Raw genomic sequence first — 17,413 nt, 5'->3', positions numbered from 1 at the left:
TAAAAACAACAGCTTTAGAATCGGCGCAAAAAGGGCGTAAACACAAAGCGCGGACCCGCCGAAACATCAGAATCAGCGAGCTGTCGGCTTTCAGCCCCGACCGTGTCCGTGCCGTCGGTGAGAAAGGCGACATCTCACTGATTCTGATCCGCGTGTCCGCGCTGTGTGTTTACGTCTTTGTGCAGAAGCCGTGTACCTGCTCTCATTTACTGTTTTAGCTGTTTGGTGGTTGTCAAAATTTTGTGACGTTTCACCTGAGATTCTGGAATTTTGGGCAAAATACATTTATATAAAAAAATCGATTCAGGATTTTAATGAATCGATATCACGTTATCCAAGCCAGAATCGATTTTAATCGATGAATCGATTATTAAAACCCACCCCTACTGAAGTGTCACGCTTTGATGCTTATCCCATGCCCGGGTCGACGGGCTCCTGGACTGGTTGGGCACGGCCCGTTTTTTCACGACACTGGATTTAACCAAGGGCTACTGGCAGATTCCCTTGTCTGCCAAGTCCAAGGAAAAAACTGCCTTCTCCACTCCGTACGGTTTGTACCAATTCGTCACGCTTCCGTTCGGCTTGTTCGGAGCCCCGGGCACCTTTCCACCTGAACTGTCACAATAAGCAACCCCAGAAATAAACGTGATAGCTCTTTCTCGATCTGTGTGTGTGTGAAGTGCATTTTACAAAGAGTTAAAGAGGGGATGTTTTCTGTTACATCAGCAAATCAGATGTGTAATCTAAATTGGGTGATCCTTCAGAAGTGTGGTCACATGACACAGCTAAAATATAAACGGAAATAAACTCAGAGGCATATTTCATAGTGCATCACGGGCAGTTAGTTCTACATCTGGCTAATGAATGAGGCTTTGTGAGTGAGGTCATCTGACCCTCTGAGAGAACCCCCAGTCAGCTGATCTACAGTCCTCTGGTCATGAGTGGCAGACGGGGCGTTCCTCAGGGGGAAAAACTTCTGGCGTCAGTCCCAGAAGTCTGAGGAGACAGCGCCGTTTGGGTCCATGCAGCACACAGGAGCATGGAAAGTAGTTTAGCTTAACTTTCCTTATTTACGTTTCTGGTGGTGGCAACAGTGGAAAGGGCCAGAAAAACAAATCCATGTGATTGAAGACTCGCCTTATCATTAAGACATGTCTCAAGTTTAAAGATCACCAGCAATCACCAAAAACAAGCACAGAGAAATTTAGAAAGAACAAAACAGGAAGTGTGCTTTTACACAGCATCAGATAAAGCTTAATGAAAAGTGAATATGCAGATTGTGCACATCAGTTTCCTTTATATTCTTATCTCTTTTGTCAGTTTCCTTTTTTTTTCTTCCTTTTTATAACTCTGGCTTGTTTGACATGATAACCACAATATCCTGATTTATATTTGTCGTTGTTTATCAGCTGTCAGTGTTTTTGGTGACTGACTATTTCAATTAGAAGCATAAAAACAGATAAACTAATCATTTTTTAAAGGAAATGCTTTCATAAACCAAACCTACACTTAATTATATCACTGTTTTACCCACTTCCTGTTGGTGACTTAAGTGTTGAAACTTTAACTCACTTTTGATAGTTGGGTTTGAAGCGACCCCACCTCTGCGGCTGATGACACAACTGAAGTTGAGCCTGTGCTGTCTTGAGAATCTCTACATACTCCAGCAGCGTCTGTGTCCACAAGAGATGGTGATACAATGCGGTTATTATACAGCAGTGGGACTGAGAGCCATGTCATGGGGGCGCAGATCTTCTATGCCGCCAGGCCTGTCACACAATAGTAATTCAGATCATTGCCTGAGTATGAGTTTTTTCCATTTGTTGTCTGTCACAAGCAAAAATCTTTCCACGTGAAACACAGTACAGATAATGTAAAGTCTCTCGGTTTTCATTAGACTCTGCTGGCTCAGTGCTGAAGCACGTATAATGTCGTGCTCTAACCCGTGCGATAATGTATTTTTTGCTTTGATACAACATATTCTCTAACGCTAAACCAGCTTGTTCATGTGAACGCAGCGCTCACCAGGTCAGGATGTGGTATACCATGTAGCACACGCCTGTGTTTGATTCGTCCTGTTCTCAAAGGCAGTGAAATTCAAATTAATGAAGTTTTAACAACAAAAAAACATTTACAGTAAGAAGTCAATTTAATGCAAAGTTAAAGGAGTAAAATGGAGTTTTCTTCATGTCAGCAATCTCTTCAATCACAAGCAGCTTTCATTTCCAAATGAAGTAGCTGTTGTATTGTTCACAAACGTAGCTCTATCCTAAAACTACAGGACATCTGCAAGCTGCTTTGCAGACCACGCCCACCCCGACACATGTTTTAATGCTGATTCAATCAGTCTCATATCTGCTTTCTTTGATGCCTGCTCTGTTTTCTACAGGAGGTCTTACTGCTCTGACAGAAGAGTGTGAAAGTCACAGAACAGAGCCATTGTACCATCTAGAAATCAGAGCAGAAGGAAGTTATTTTTTTTACTGTAGCGGTGCTTCCTGGGCCTAAAGATCTGACTCTTAAAATAAAATGTTTGTCATTCTTCTTAGGAGCTCTATTATTGGAATGTATGTCCTTTTTTTTTTCATAGCACAAGTTGAGTAATGTTTTCTTTCCTCTTGTTTTGGAGACAGACACCAGCATTTAAGGTGTTTAACTTTGTTAGGACCTGAGTCTGCAGTGAATCATAATCGCTGGCAAGTTCACACTAATCCACCAAACAAAGAACCAAGTGTGTTGAGACGTTCAGAGGAGAAAGTGTTTATGTAGGTTAAACTGGCAGGGGATCGTCACCACCTTAGTTTGAGATCAGACTGTACATCATTTTGGTCAAGACAGAACTATCTCACCCACGTTTTCATGGAAATGTTTCATGGTCCTCAGAGATGAGGGCCTGATGGCTTTGGTAATCCACAGTCTCTCATCTATAACCACCATGAAGTTGAATGCTTGGTGAATTTTTCCTCAAGCACCATCACGAGGTCAGACCATGAATGGGAGCACTTCTATGTTTTCTAAACAGCACAGCATGTGCCTCTGCATATTATCTGCTTACTAATTGATATCTCTGTTCGGATCAGATGCCGGGCCTGGGCCTCTCCCTGACTGCGGTGGACTCAGGGCTCGTGTCGGCTCTCCGGCGGGACCAAACGTCCCTCACCTTGTTCCTGTCCTCTCCTGATGGCAACACTGTGGCAGGGACCGGGGTCATCCTCTCCTACTCCAGCACCGGTAACACTTGAACTGTCCTCCAGTACAAAATACACCAGTGTGCTTCTCTTCTGACTTGTTTCACTGTCTTTGAATGTTGCCTGAGAAGCACAGAACAGGAAAGTAAAAGGAGAAGAAAGCAAAAACTTTGGACATTAACTAAAACAAACCATGTCAGCACAGTGTGATTGTCACTGGAGGAAACCTGAGCCGACCACGAGCTTGTACTCGCACTGATTTGGTTTACCTCCACTGGGTGTTGAAACCTATTTTAATAAGTCATGTTGACATAGCAGAATGACTCTCAGCCTTCCTCCTATTGGCCCACCACGTCCAGTCCAGCGTCTAACAGTGAATGTGTTCTGTGTCAGATCCAGTTCCAGGAGCGTGCAATATGGAGTTTGACCTGGAAATTGACCCAAACATCTACATCCACTACAATCTCTATGAGACCACGATCCGTTTTGCACCTGCCAACCTGGGATATGAGAGGTAGCACATGACACCGACTCTTACTGTTTTCTTCACTTCCTGTTCAGCCTGTTGAGCCACAGGCATCAGTGGCTCTGTACAGAGATCACATTTGCCGCGCGCTATCGTCAAACCACCTCCGTTTGTTTTCTTTGAAATGATCTCGTGCTCTCTCTCACTCACACACACACACACACACACACACACACACACACACACACACACACACACACACACACACACACACACACACAGCCTCACCTTCTCACGCTTTGCTTTGTATATCAGTGCCACAGAGTTGTCCTGAAATGGTTTTGCTCACTTACACACAGTCATTTCCTGTTTGGTCTGTGGAGACTCTATTCAAATTTTAATCTGAAAGGTTTCGGGGGGAAACATGCATCTTATTTGCTTGTAGATAATGTTTGTTAGACAGTGTCACACTTTTTCCCTTTTTTGTTTTTGTTTTGTTGGGGGTTTTTTTACATTTCAAGCATCACGCATGTAACATGGTAAATGGTTTTGATATAGTTGCTAGAGTGGTTTAACTTTAAACACTAAAGGTTGGTTTAGTGATGCATTAGAAACTCTTCTTGTCTGACATGTCTAACTGGAGTTATGTGTTATTATATCATGTGATCAGTCGGCCTGGTGACCACTCCCTCTAAGCTAAGATTCAGGTCTTAGCTGTGCTACAGGTTTTGAAAAAATGCAATACTCGGAAAAAATGAAAACAAAATTGTGGTGATCCAAAGATAAATGTATGTTGCTCCTGTCCGTCAGAGGTGGAGCTCCTCCAGCCTGCAGCCAATCCACAGGAGCCGACACACGCTGGCGGCTGCAGTACGACATCTACCAGTACTTCCTGCCTGAGAATGACCTGTCAGAGCGCAGCCTGTTCACCGGCTTTCAGGCCGTGGCCGACAAGCAGGGCATGATGGAGAACGGCAAACGGGTATGCAGCGTGAACGCAGCGGATACCGAAGATTAGCAGTCGAATGTGCCGGAGCTGCCTGTTTACGAGTCTCCTGCCTTTTCCTCTCTGTGTCTCCCCGCAGGTCATGACGCTGGAATCGACAGATGTGAGCTCGATGGTTTTCAACTCCATCCCCGGTCAGGGCATAATCTACTCTGTGATCGTTAGAGACCCGCTGTTGAACACCTCGGCCTCTTACGTGCCCGCCCACACCTACGCCTGCAGCTTCAATTCCACTCTAGACAGTTGCCAAACTCTAGGTGAGCTTCTGAGCTCTGTCGAAAACTCGATGCTATTGAAGCATGGATTTCTGACTGTATAAATTACTGACTTATTGTAACTGCGGTTTGTAAATGATTTTTCAGGGAAGATATCTACAAAAATCTTCTTCACCATCACTGGCTTGGCAGGGCTGTTTGTCTGCTTCTTTGGGCATCGATTCTTTAAATGTGGTGAGTAGTTAGTTCTTGTTTTGTGTGGCTTTGGTGCTACAGTATCCCAGTGCATGATGGTCAGTCTGTGTAGTATTAATACTACTACAGTCAGGACATTTTACAGGACATTTGTGAGTATATAGCTCTGAATGCAGGATACTAATCCATAGGGGTGCAACGATATTCGTATCGATATTGAACCGTTCGATACAGTGCTTTCGGTTCGGTACGCATATGTATCGAACAATACAACATTTGTAATTTATTTTATCAATTTTCCTTCTGACGATGCTGTCTGTGTTGAGCGCTCAGTGAATCTGTGTTCGACTACTCCGCCTAGGCTGCACTGTCGAGCGCAGATCCACTGAGCGCTCAACACAGACAGCATAGTCAGAAGGAAGAGCGCAGGGCAAGCTAGCGAGACAGAAGTTAAGCTCTACTTGCAACATTCAGATCTGGCGTTTGGAATTATTTTGGTTTTCATGTGACGTATGACCCTGAAGGTAAGCGAGTCATGGACTAAAGTAAAACAGTATGTTGGATGTGCCATGCAATGCTCAATTACATTGGTGTGAACTAGTGTGTTAGCGCAGTTAGCTCGTTAACGTGTTTGCCGTCTAGCCCCATGCACGGAGCGATCGGCGGTAGCTCGTTAACGGAGATTTGCCGTGTTGTGGCGTTAAGGTCATTTCAACGAGATTAACCTGAAAGCACTAGTGGGAACACAACGAATATGACTGCACATTTACGCCGACATCATCCTAGTGCAAAGACAAAAACAACAAGCATGCTACTAACTTTAGCCGAGTCATTTAGACAGCTGTTAGCACAGGATTCTCCTTATGCTGCTGAGAATATAGCCCAGAAGAAGCGGATAGTATAGCTTTTATTTTGGAAAGAGCCATTTCTCTGTAATAAACTCTCTTTTCCAAAGATGAGTGATTCCTCAATCAGATACAGGGCTTGCAATATCGCTAGCCCGACGTCCCGGAGCTAGCGATTTTTTCAGTCGGGCTACCAAAATCTATCTCTTCCCTGCCCGTCGGGCTATTGTAGGAAAAATATATGTCAATGCTTTTGCATTCTTTCAGAAATGTAGCTGGGTAATTATGTCATTGGCATCGGTGAGCCACTGTCAATATGTGACATATTGAAGTCGCGTTTGAATTTGCGCTTGTTTTTTTTGCTTTCACTTTGCAATCGTGCGAACTGTGTATAGAGAGCGACAGCACTGATCTGTGAGTGATGATAATTTGTGCACCAATTCCTCTGACATCGTCTTATTAATCGTTAGCTTACTATGCAAACATGACAAGTGAAATCTCCCGCAGCAAGCTTAAACATGTGAGAGGTTGATCGCGCAGAGAATCGCTGAGCTTATGTGAGTGAGCGTGTAAAAGCATTTCAGTTCTGCTGAGCCAAATAAGACAGGTCAGGGTGAAGAAGTGACAGCCAAAGAAAAGCTTACCACAAAACGGAGAAGTTATGACAAATCAGACTATAAGGCAAAAAGAAAGTGCAGCTTTATGGTTTCATGGACAAAAGAATTTCTGTGGCTGCAATATGACGAGCTAAATAACCAGGGCTGCACATAAGTGGTCCGCAGGTGCGCATTCGCTGTCAAAATAAAAAACACGCACAAGGGTTAGGGTTAAATTTAAAAACTGTACTTTTGAGTTAAAATATATATTTATAATTTTAATAAATGACAAATTAAAAAGCCTGAACATTTTTTTTGTATCGAAAAATATCGAACCCGTGACACCAAGTATCTGAACGACGCGACCGTGAATTTTGTGTATCGTTGCACCCCTACTAATCCAGCGTGAGTCAGATTTTTTGTTGATTTGTGTCAGTAACTTTATTGGTATCGATCGGTCCACATCGTCACCTTTGTAGCTGATGAAACTTCAGGTTTCAGCCACTCTTTAGTCTTAAGCCTTTAAAGCTTCCTCTCTAGACTATGAAGCTCTCTGCCAGTTGTTTATTTTATAAACAAGAGCCTCCCATCACGGGTCGTTACATGGTCAGCAGAGAGAATTATGGGGTCAGAAGCTGTTTAAAAAAAAAAAAGATAATTTCATCATAGAAACTAAACAAAGAAAAAGCCTCAATTGCACACAGAGCTGCTGCAACATCTTCTCAGCCCTTGACTCTTCAGTCGGTGGGTTTTAGCAGTGGCGTGCCTCTCATGTGGTCTCCCTGGCGTGTCACGAACAAATGCATTTGTTCCAAACTGAACCCATCACTGTGATCGGCCCCCGCTGCCAGTGCTTCTAATTAATCTGATAATGACAGACACAGTATGTCTCCTTGGTCTGAGGAGAATTTGTTATTCCGGAGCACGAGGCTTCATGACGTCCCAGGAGCTGGAATTTCAGTAGCTTTAACAATGTTTGTGTGAAATGTGAAGAGAATGAATTGCTGTTATCTTATGTGTGGTTCTTCTTCTCTCTCCTCCCTCTGACTTTTGTTTCTTGGGCCCTGTTTCCACCTCTCCTGACCCCACAGAGCTGTTTTGCATGGGATTCAGCTTTGCGGCCTTTTTGTTCTTCATCCTCATCACGAGGACCACAGAGCTGGACTATGACAGTAAGTCGGGGGGGGGGGGGGTTCTAGGCTTTCAGTCTTTTCACATGATGTGCAGCATTTCATGCTTTTCACTGCTGTCTGTGTCTTTCTCTGTGCAGTCCGTCTGACCCTGTCAGCCGTGCTCGGCGTGGTGGGCGGGATCATCCTAGTCATGATATGGTGGCGTTTCGGTTCAGTCGTGGCCGTGGTCGTGATTGTGGTCGGCCTGATGCTCGGCTTCCTCCTCGCCTCCGTTGTCCTCTTCACTCCATTAGGTACGGAATAAATCTGGCTTTTGTTGTGTGTCGTTGACTCTTCAGTACCGTGAGAAAAAGCTACAGCTTATTGTTAAACGCTTCATGTTCCATAAGTTTCTGTGTGTTGTGGTCTTTCTGCAGGAGACATCGATGTGTTCAGGAAATCCGACGCTGTTTTCTGGGTGACGTTCTGCTGCGTCACGCTCATCGTTCCACTCTTTTTCGTGCGTTGGCCCAGAGAGGTAACTGATTTAACACTCAGAAGCTGGAGGTGTTTAAAGGTTTTTAGCGTCACCTGGTGGTCATGTCAAGAATGACATTTAGGTCAACAGCAGGTACCAGAGCCAGCTCCAGGTTCTGGACATAAATAGCACTAAACGTTTGTCAGCAAATAGTCATTAGTTTGAGCAGCTGTATGACTGGTCTAATGGTGCTTAATCCACCATTATTTCATTCATCATTCATGTCCTGTTTCGGTCACCTTCGCACTTTGCTGCATTGCTGCCTGGCTAGAATAATAATTTCAGTTTTATATAACATTTAAGTTACACAGCCCAAAATGATCGAACAAGTGTGTTCACAAGATAAATTCACTATTTTTGGAGAAATGGCACGGTCCAAAGCACAATTACAACACACAGAGTGCAGCATTGATTTTGCAAGCCTTCATAGCTCAAAAATCATGTGTGTGTTTCAGGGAAACATCACCACATGTGGGATCGTTGGCGCTTACGCTGTGGTTCTGGCTGTCAACGCCTACATTTACACAAGCCTCTCTTACATCACCCTGAATATCCTCAAGCGCTTGCTCAACAACACCTTCAGTGCAGTGTTCACTGACGTGCCGTTTCAAACCATCGGTGAGTACACGAGTGAATGTCAAGAGCTCAGCAAAGCTGGCAAAGTTGAGTTACTGGCCTTCAACTAAAACTCTCTGGTTTTCTTTTGACCAGATTACGTCATGATCACAGTGTGGGTGGTGCTCAGCGTGTGCGGCATCGTCCTGCAACTCTACCGCGAGCGCTCCCGGCCGTTCTTCCCGCCCAGCCCGTACCTCATGTGGCAGCAAGAACGCGAGCGGCGCAAAACTAACGTCCTGGACCCGAGCCACCACTTCCCCTCTCTGCCCAGCCGCCTCCTGGCACGAGTGCGGCAGCTCACCATGCGCACTGAGCCAGTGGGAGAGCACACACCACTGCTACTGTAAACCCAGGACATATTCAATGGGTGAGGTTACGTTTGACCTTGGGACCCTCAGGCTGCCAAGTTACAAGGACACCAGAGCCTGATTGGACAGGTGCTGAGGCTCCAGCTCAGATCAGCTGATGGAACTTGGGCCTTAGTAAAAAGTGACATTACAGACCTCAAGCGGAAGGAGCGACTTCCTCTGAAAACTAACGCCACTTTTATCAAACACTTTAAGACATTTTAACAATCACAGAGGAGGGACTGAAAGAGTTGCCTTAATTATCTTTTTAATGTCTGAGATGCTTGTTTTGATGCTTCATGTTGCTTCTGCTCAGTTTATTGTTAGCACTGAAGTCCCAAACCACTAACAGTTCACAAAGCAAGGCGTCTCATCTCAAGTTACTCAGATTATTTCCATCAGCACAGTTTGTTTTGTTTGTTTGTTTGTTTTTAAATGACAAAACAGAAGATATGTGTTTCCTCGGTACATGGTGTGGACCTGCTGACCACTACTGTCATGGAAAACTTTAATATGGAAGTCTCATGAGCCACTTTAAGCTCTAACTGGACTCCTGCAGGTCACAAAAGACATTTTAATACATTTTAAACAAAAAGAATAATAAATCAAGATTTAATATTTATCCAAATGTGTGCCATATATGAATGTTTTAACCTGTTTGCTTATCTTGATTGGACTGAAGTCATGCAGTCCTGTCACTCTTTTTGTACTTTGCACACTGGATTTTACACTTTTTTTTTAAATTCCTCTCGCTTTAATGGTGCTGGCTGATTTCCTGTGAATCTGTTGTGCCACAACTTTTCTCAGGGCTTCACACTCAGCTTGAAGACTACTGATGAGACAGCTGATGAACTCTTTCGCCTATAAGCCAACAGGAGTTTGTTAGGATTTCAGAACTGTTCACATGACTTTTATAAATGGCATCCAGATCTGTTTTAAAAGATAAGGTCAGTTGTAAATTGTAATTTAATGTGTTTTGATATTTAATAAATGCCTAGAGGTAAGAACGCATCTCTTGTCTGATTGTTCCCCAGACAAAGGTGTTCTGATGATTTCTTTCTTCCATCATGTTTCTGACTTTCATCCTCATGAAGATCAATATAAGCTCTATAGAGTAGTAATGGGATGTATCTAAAAGTAAAGACAATTCCTCTCCATTGTTGTTGCATTTTAGCTCATTGTTTTAATGAGATATATATTATAGTTAAATATATTATTAGATATATTTTGTCACAGCTGAAGTTAATTTCATAGTTCATTCATTTCATAGTGTCCCAATACTGGATTGATGAAACTAGTACATTTTCTCAAGAACATTTTTAGGCTTCATGCAAGGATTGTTAGAGGAATGTAGATTCATCCATCTGGGGGGTTTTCTGGTGTCGTCCTCACCTAAGAAGGCAGGTAAGGTTTAATATATGTGAGACGTATGCATACAGGTGCTGGTCATAAAATTAGAATATCATTGAAAAGTTGATTTACTTCACAAATTCCATTCAAAAAGTGAAAGTTGTATAATGAATACATTCAGTCCACACAGACTGATATATTTCGAGTGTTTATTTATTTCAATTTTGATGATTATAACTGACAAGTAATGAAATGAATGGGTTTTTTCACAATCCTCTCCAGGGAGTGGTTATCCCTATTGCTTGTATGCTTTTTTTCTACCACATCTTTTCCTTCCCTTCGCCTCTCTAGTAATGTGCTTTGACACAGAGCTCTGTGAACAGCCAATGACCTTTTGTGTCTTGCCCTCTTGCAAGGTGTCAATGGTCGTCTTTTGGACAACTGCCAGGTCAAGAGTCTTCCCCGTGATTGTGTACTCTACAGAACTACACTGAGAGACAATTTAAAGGCCTTTGCAAGTGTTTTGAGTTAATTATCTGATTCAATATTGAACCTTTTCTCAAAATTCTAATTTTCTGAGATACTGAATTTTTCATTAGTTGTCAGTTATAATCATCAAAATTAAAAGAAATAAACACTTGAAATATGTCAGTCTGTGTGTAATGAATGTACACATTATACAACTTTCACTTTTTGAATGGAACTGGTGAAATAAATCAACTTTTTGATGATATTCTTTTGATGATAATTTTATGCCTAACATCTGTATATATGTAGCCTCCGCTTCCTCGTCTCTCAGAGGTGAGCTCTGTCCATGGTGCTGATATAAATTACAGGTGTAGCTCATACGGGTCTTTAGGGCATATTGGTGCTCGAGACAAATGTATTGCTGTGTGAAGTTTTTGTGGCTACACTTCATTATATACTTCAATTCAGTTTTATTCATATGGTGTCAAATCACCACAGCAATTTTAAAGTGCTTTACGTTGTAAAGTTAACAATCAGGTGATCTACGAGCCAGCCTTTGTGACGGTGGGAAGGAAAAACTCCTGTTTAACAGGAAGAAACCTCCTCAAAACTCTATGAATACAAATATCAGCTTTCCCCCCACAATTCTTTGTCTAACCAAACATTGTATACTTCAAACTGCAGTTTGAAGTATACAATGTTTGTGCCCCTTAAGAAAATGGCCTTTAAAACGCGCAGACACTCACACAATTCAAACTAGGAGCCCGAGTGCCGCGAGTCCCTCGACCATTAACTCTAATGTTAACTTTTCTCTCGTCTCTTAAGCAAAAGCAGAAGCGAAGGCAGTTTTTAAACTGCGATTTCTCTGCTGTGTTTGGTGTCGTCGACACAGGTAAAGTAACCTGTCCTTGTGCTCGTAGTGTGAAAGGTTTTACATGGAGAGCTACACCCGAGAAGTCACGAAACGTGCAGATGAACAGATTTAAGTTTTTGCGATGGAGAGCTTCAGTTTTTATAGTGTAAGGGTTTTAATTCAGGGTTTCTGTGTGCTTAGTGAAGAAGACTCTGCAGGTACAATTAGATGCATGTTTTGTTTTTACAGTATGGTGGCATTTGTTTTAAACAGCTTTTAAATATTTCTAATAATAAACGGGACTTGTAGCATGAAAATTAGCTCTATTGCCATGCTGTTTTTCATTAGAGCCACTAGAGGGCAGCACTGTAGAGCTTTTCTACTTCACTGGCAGTTTTGATGTTATGACCTCAGGCTAATTGATGTTCTTTTTATATTTGGTCCAGGGCGGCTTTTAATGACATAATCAGAGTTAGTGGTACATGACTGCAACAAGAAGAAAAAGAAAACATATCTGGTATTTGTTACTTAGAAAAAACATAGCTGCATCACGTCATTTCTCATTTGTACACAATAGCTATGACTAGATATGACGTCAAAAATGACGGAAAGTGGGGGGGAGAGTGTAGTATTGGAACAAATCTTGCCAAACACTCAGAATTTCGAATTAAAATATGAAAACAAAAAGAAGATGCATAGTGCGCGTACTTCAAGCGTGCAGACCCTGAATTGGGACACAGCCAGGGTCTGCACGCTTGAAGTACGCGCACTACGCGTAGTACGAGAAGTGCGGAAGTGAGAGGCTTGTGAAATGGGACGGTCTAGCCTTCGTCGCGCTGTTCAGGTTGCCTAGCAACCATGATACTAACCGCGAGAAACATTACATACAGCTTTGTGTGACAGAAATGAAGGAGAAAAATGTTTTGTTGGTCATTCATTTCTGTCATGACATCACTTTGATTAGTTGAGTATCTGAGGCTGAGACCACGGGACTGTAAAACATGATTGTTGGGCTTCATTTCTGTGCTGAACAGTCATTTCAAGATTAGTTAGTAAATAAAAATTAGTTAATGTTGTTCATGAGACTAAAATCATCTCACTGTGGTAATGTAAATATAATATGGCCAATATTATATATCTATATATATATATCTATATATATATATATATATATATATCTATATATATATATATATATATATCTATACATCTCTCTATCTATATATCTCTCTATCTATATCTCTCTCTATATATATATATCTCTATCTATATCTCTCTATATATCTATATCTCTCTATCTCTCTATCTATATCTATATCTCTATCTATATCTGTATATATATATAAAACACCCAGCACGCCCCTGCGGGCGGTTTATCCTTCAAGCTCGGGTCCTCTACCAGAGGCCTGGGAGCTTGAGGGTCCTGCGCAGTATCTTAGCTGTTCCCAGGACTGCGCTCTTCTGGACAGAGATCTCCGATGTTATTCCCGGGATCTGCTGGAGCCACTCGCCTAGCTTGGGAGTCACCGCACCTAGTGCTCCGATTACCACGGGGACCACCGTTACCTTCACCCTCCACATCCTCTCGAGCTCTTCTCTGAGCCCTTGGTATTTCTCCAGCTTCTCGTGTTCCTTCTTCCTGATATTGCTGTCATTCGGAACCGCTACATCGATCACTACGGCCGTCTTCTTCTGTTTGTCTACCACCACTATGTCCGGTTGGTTAGCCACCACCATTTTGTCCATCTGTATCTGGAAGTCCCACAGGATCTTAGCTCGGTCATTCTCCACCACCCTTGGGGGGCATCTCTCATTTTGACCTCGGGACTTCCAGGTTATACTCGGCACAGATGTTCCTGTACACTATGCCGGCCACTTGGTTATGGCGTTCCATGTATGCCTTGCCTGCTAGCATCTTGCACCCTGCTGTTATGTGCTGGATTGTCTCTGGGGCATCTTTACACAGCCTGCACCTGGGGTCTTGCCTGGTGTGATAGACCCCAGCCTCTATGGATCTTGTACTCAGAGCTTGTTCTTGTGCTGCCATGATTAGTGCCTCTGTGCTGTCTTTCAGTCCAGCTTTGTCCAGCCACTGGTAGGATTTCTGGATATCAGCCACCTCCTCTATCTGCCGGTGGTACATACCGTGCAGGGGCCTGTCCTTCCATGATGGTTCCTCGTCTCCCTCCTCTTTCTTGGGTTTCTGCTGCCTGAGGTATTCACTGAGCACTCGGTCAGTTGGGGCCATCTTCCCAATGTATTCTTGGATGTTCGTCGTCTCATCCTGGACTGTGGTGCTGACACTCACCAGTCCCCGGCCCCCTTCCTTCCGCTTAGCGTACAGCCTCAGGGTGCTGGACTTGGGGTGAAACCCTCCATGCATGGTAAGGAGCTTTCTTGTCTTTATGTCAGTGGCTTCTATCTCCTCCTTTGGCCAGCCTATTACCCCAGCAGGGTACCTGATCACGGGCAGGGCATACGTGTTGATGGCCCGGATCTTGTTCTTACCATTCAGCTGACTCCTCAGGACTTGCCTGACCCTCTGCAGGTACTTGGTGGTTGCAGCCTTTCTAGTGGCCTCTTCATGGTTCCCATTTGCCTGCGGGATCCCCAGGTACTTGTAACTGTCCTCTATGTCTGCAATGTTGCCTTCTGGTAGTTCAATCCCCTCAGTTCTGACTACCTTCCCTCTCTTTGTTACCATCCGACTACACTTCTCCAGTCCGAACAACATTCCAATGTCATTGCTGTATAGCCTGGTAGTGTGGATCAGTGAATCGATGTCTCGTTCACTCTTGGCATACAGCTTGATGTCATCCATGTACAGGAGGTGGCTGACAACTGCTCCGTTCCGTAGTCGGTATCCGTAGCCAGTCTTGTAGAACAGCAGTGGGGACAGAGCATCTCCTTGGTAGATCCCGCACTTGATGGTGACTTGTGCTATGGGCTTGGAGTTGGCCTCTAGTGTTGTACGCCACATCCCCATTGAGTTCCTGATGAAGGCTCTTAGGGTCCCATTGATCTTGTACAATTCTAGGCATTCCAGTATCCAGCTGTGGGGCATTGAGTCATAGGCCTTCTTGTAATCAATCCAGGCAGTGCACAGGTTGGTCAGTCTGGTCTTGCAGTCTCGGCTGACTGTTCTGTCTACCAGTAGCTGGTGTTTTGCGCCTCTGGTATTCTTTCCAATTCCTTTCTGTGTCCCACTCATGTATTGACCCATGTGCCTGTTGTATTGACCCATGTGCCATATCTTAGCCGATATGATGCCTGACAGGAGCTTCCATGTAGTACTGAGGCAGGTTATTGGTCGGTAGTTGGAGGGGACCGGTCCCTTCTTGGGGTCCTTGGGGATCAGGACCGTCCGACCTTCGGTTAGCCATTCCGGGTGTCTCTCGTTAACTAGCAGCTGGTTCATTTGTGCTGCCAGACGCTCGTGGAGTGCAGTCAGCTTCTTTAGCCAGTAGGCGTGAACCATGTCGGGCCCTGGTGCTGTCCAACTCTTCATACTGGAGACCCTTTCTTGGATATCTGCCACTATGATGGTTACTGGACCCTGTTCAGGGAGGTCGCTGTGGTCTGCCCTCAGATCCACTAGCCACTGAGCATTGCCGTTATGGGTTGCGTCCTTCTCCCATATGGGGTCCTTCTTCCAGTATTGCTCCGTCTCCAGCCTTGGTGGTGCTGTTCTCTTATTATTGTTCCCTTGCCACTGAGGTTTATTCTCCTGCCTTCTATCTCTCTGGTGTACCTCCTCAAGCGGCTGGCCAAGGCTGTGAGTCTTTGCTTGGCAGTTTCCAAGGCCTCAGGTATTGCTGTATTTCTTAGGCACCTTATTTGTCGCACCTTTCTGCAACTCCGTTAGTTGGCTAACCTCCCTCCGTGCTACTTTGATCTTGCCCTCTATCCTCCTTCTCCATGGAGGGTACTGCCCCTTGTGGCTGTTCAACTTGTAGCCAAGCATCTCACTGATCACTGCTGCCGTAGTGTAGATCAGCTTGTTAGTGTCGGTAATCGTGGTTGTAGGTATTGCCCGTAGTGCTGCATTAACATCATCTAGCAGACCTTCTGAGGGTACTTCACGTAATCTTGGTAACCGGCTACGGGGGATCCAGGTTTCAAGCTTGGCCATTATCCTATTTTTCAGGTCAGTTCCTCTCGCACTCAACGATCCTTCTCCTATCGCACTTGGGGCTATGTACCCAATCTCGGGTGGGGGTGATGATATCTCCCTGCCTCCTCCTTGCCGTAGCATTTGTGTTGTACCTCGTCAATCTCTAGCTGTGAGAGCAGTCCCTCCTTTCGAATGTTGGAACACTGAGCTACTAGTTGTTTCGCCGTCATTGTGGATGTTGGGTATCGAAGAATCCATAGGTCCGTCATCCTATTCATGTAGCCCCTTACGCCGGGGTTACTTGCGTAGTAGCATTCCAACAACGCCCTGTTTTCGTCTCTTGCCCACCGATGCCTTCTTGTTCCAGTAGCCCACTTTTCGTCAGGGTGCCCTGGTTCCTCAACACCTGACGCGGACCTTGTTGATCCGGGCGACGTCTGAGCCGGCATGCCTTCATATTTATCTGTCTCGCTCATGCGGTAGGCTCGCTTAGCATAGGGGGTCTAGCCTTAGGACCCTTACTGGATACAGACGCCCCAGGCAGGAATCGAACTTGCGATCCTGGGTTCCAAAGGGGTGTAGTCTAACCGCTACGCTATCCAGCTGCGTCTAACCACTACGCTATATATATAGTGGATATGGAGATATATACACACATACATACATACATACATACATATACATACACACATACATACATACACATATACATACACATACACACACACACACACACACATACATACATACACATACACACACACACACATACATACATATACACATATACACACACACACATACATACATATACACATATACACATACATATATATAATTTTATTTTATTTTTTTTAAATTACAGGATATATTACAGCAGTGAGCTTGAACTCTGGGTCAAAGATTCAAGTTGCATTTATTTAAATATCCTATCACCTTAAATGATTAATAGACTGATATATTAAATATTCCTTTATTGGGTGAGAAAATCAGACCATGTCATAACTGCTTTAAGTCATACAGAATAGATATCGGAGCCTTAAACAGGCTGACTTCTGCTAAATGGGTCAAACTGGGCAGAAAGTATACAAACACATAACATCCGCTATGGATTGTGGGATATATGGGACCACGCTTGATATTTGGGGAAATCGACGGCGCATTTGAAGTACACTTCGAATTGTGACAGCCGTCGCGTGGCGGTGACGTAATCGCACTCAAAATGCGTACTTCAAGCGTGCGGTCTCTTAATTGGGACACAGCCTCAGCTTTGTATTCAGAGTTTAAAAGTCTTAGAGGACCAAATCCCACACTAACGTACACCAGTAAAACGTGTTTAGAAAAAAAGAAAAAAAAGAAAAGAAAAACCCAACCCAGCCGAGATTTATTGAAACCACTTTTATTAATCAAAATGACCAAAAGTAGCTGAAACAGGAGACGACCGACAGAATCAACATTCAAAATATGGAGAAAAAAAAAAAAATAAAAAAATAAAAATAATA

At 43.8% G+C, this 17,413-nt stretch overlaps 1 protein-coding gene across 1 annotated transcript; it reads left to right on the top strand.

Annotated features, from left to right (window-relative positions):
- The first annotated feature begins 306 nt into the window (after nucleotides 1-306).
- tm7sf3 (transmembrane 7 superfamily member 3) lies at nucleotides 307-10,137 on the top strand. Its single transcript, XM_040013611.1, has 10 exons — nucleotides 307-3,231; nucleotides 3,582-3,702; nucleotides 4,465-4,636; nucleotides 4,740-4,917; nucleotides 5,023-5,109; nucleotides 7,603-7,683; nucleotides 7,782-7,937; nucleotides 8,061-8,161; nucleotides 8,617-8,779; nucleotides 8,873-10,137. The coding sequence occupies exons 1-10, from the start codon at nucleotides 3,081-3,083 to the stop codon at nucleotides 9,124-9,126; spliced, it is 1,464 nt and encodes a 487-aa protein (XP_039869545.1). The 5' UTR covers nucleotides 307-3,080; the 3' UTR covers nucleotides 9,127-10,137.
- The last annotated feature ends 7,276 nt before the right edge of the window (nucleotides 10,138-17,413 follow it).

Source organism: Simochromis diagramma, unplaced genomic scaffold (genome assembly GCF_900408965.1).
Source record: "Simochromis diagramma unplaced genomic scaffold, fSimDia1.1 OVJJ01000649.1, whole genome shotgun sequence".
Classification (NCBI taxonomy): Eukaryota; Metazoa; Chordata; class Actinopteri; order Cichliformes; family Cichlidae; genus Simochromis; species Simochromis diagramma.
Note: the sequence above shows the minus strand (reverse complement) of the source record. Positions and strands in the feature narration are given on the sequence as shown.

Coding starts and splice junctions, on each gene's coding strand:
- tm7sf3 (XM_040013611.1), top strand. CDS start 3,081: ATGCCGGGCCTGGGCCTCTCCCTGACTGCGGTGGACTCAGGGCTCGTG. Junction 8,162..8,616: donor TCGTGCGTTGGCCCAGAGAG/GTAACTGATTTA, acceptor TGTGTGTTTCAG/GGAAACATCACCACATGTGG. Junction 8,780..8,872: donor CGTGCCGTTTCAAACCATCG/GTGAGTACACGA, acceptor TCTTTTGACCAG/ATTACGTCATGATCACAGTG.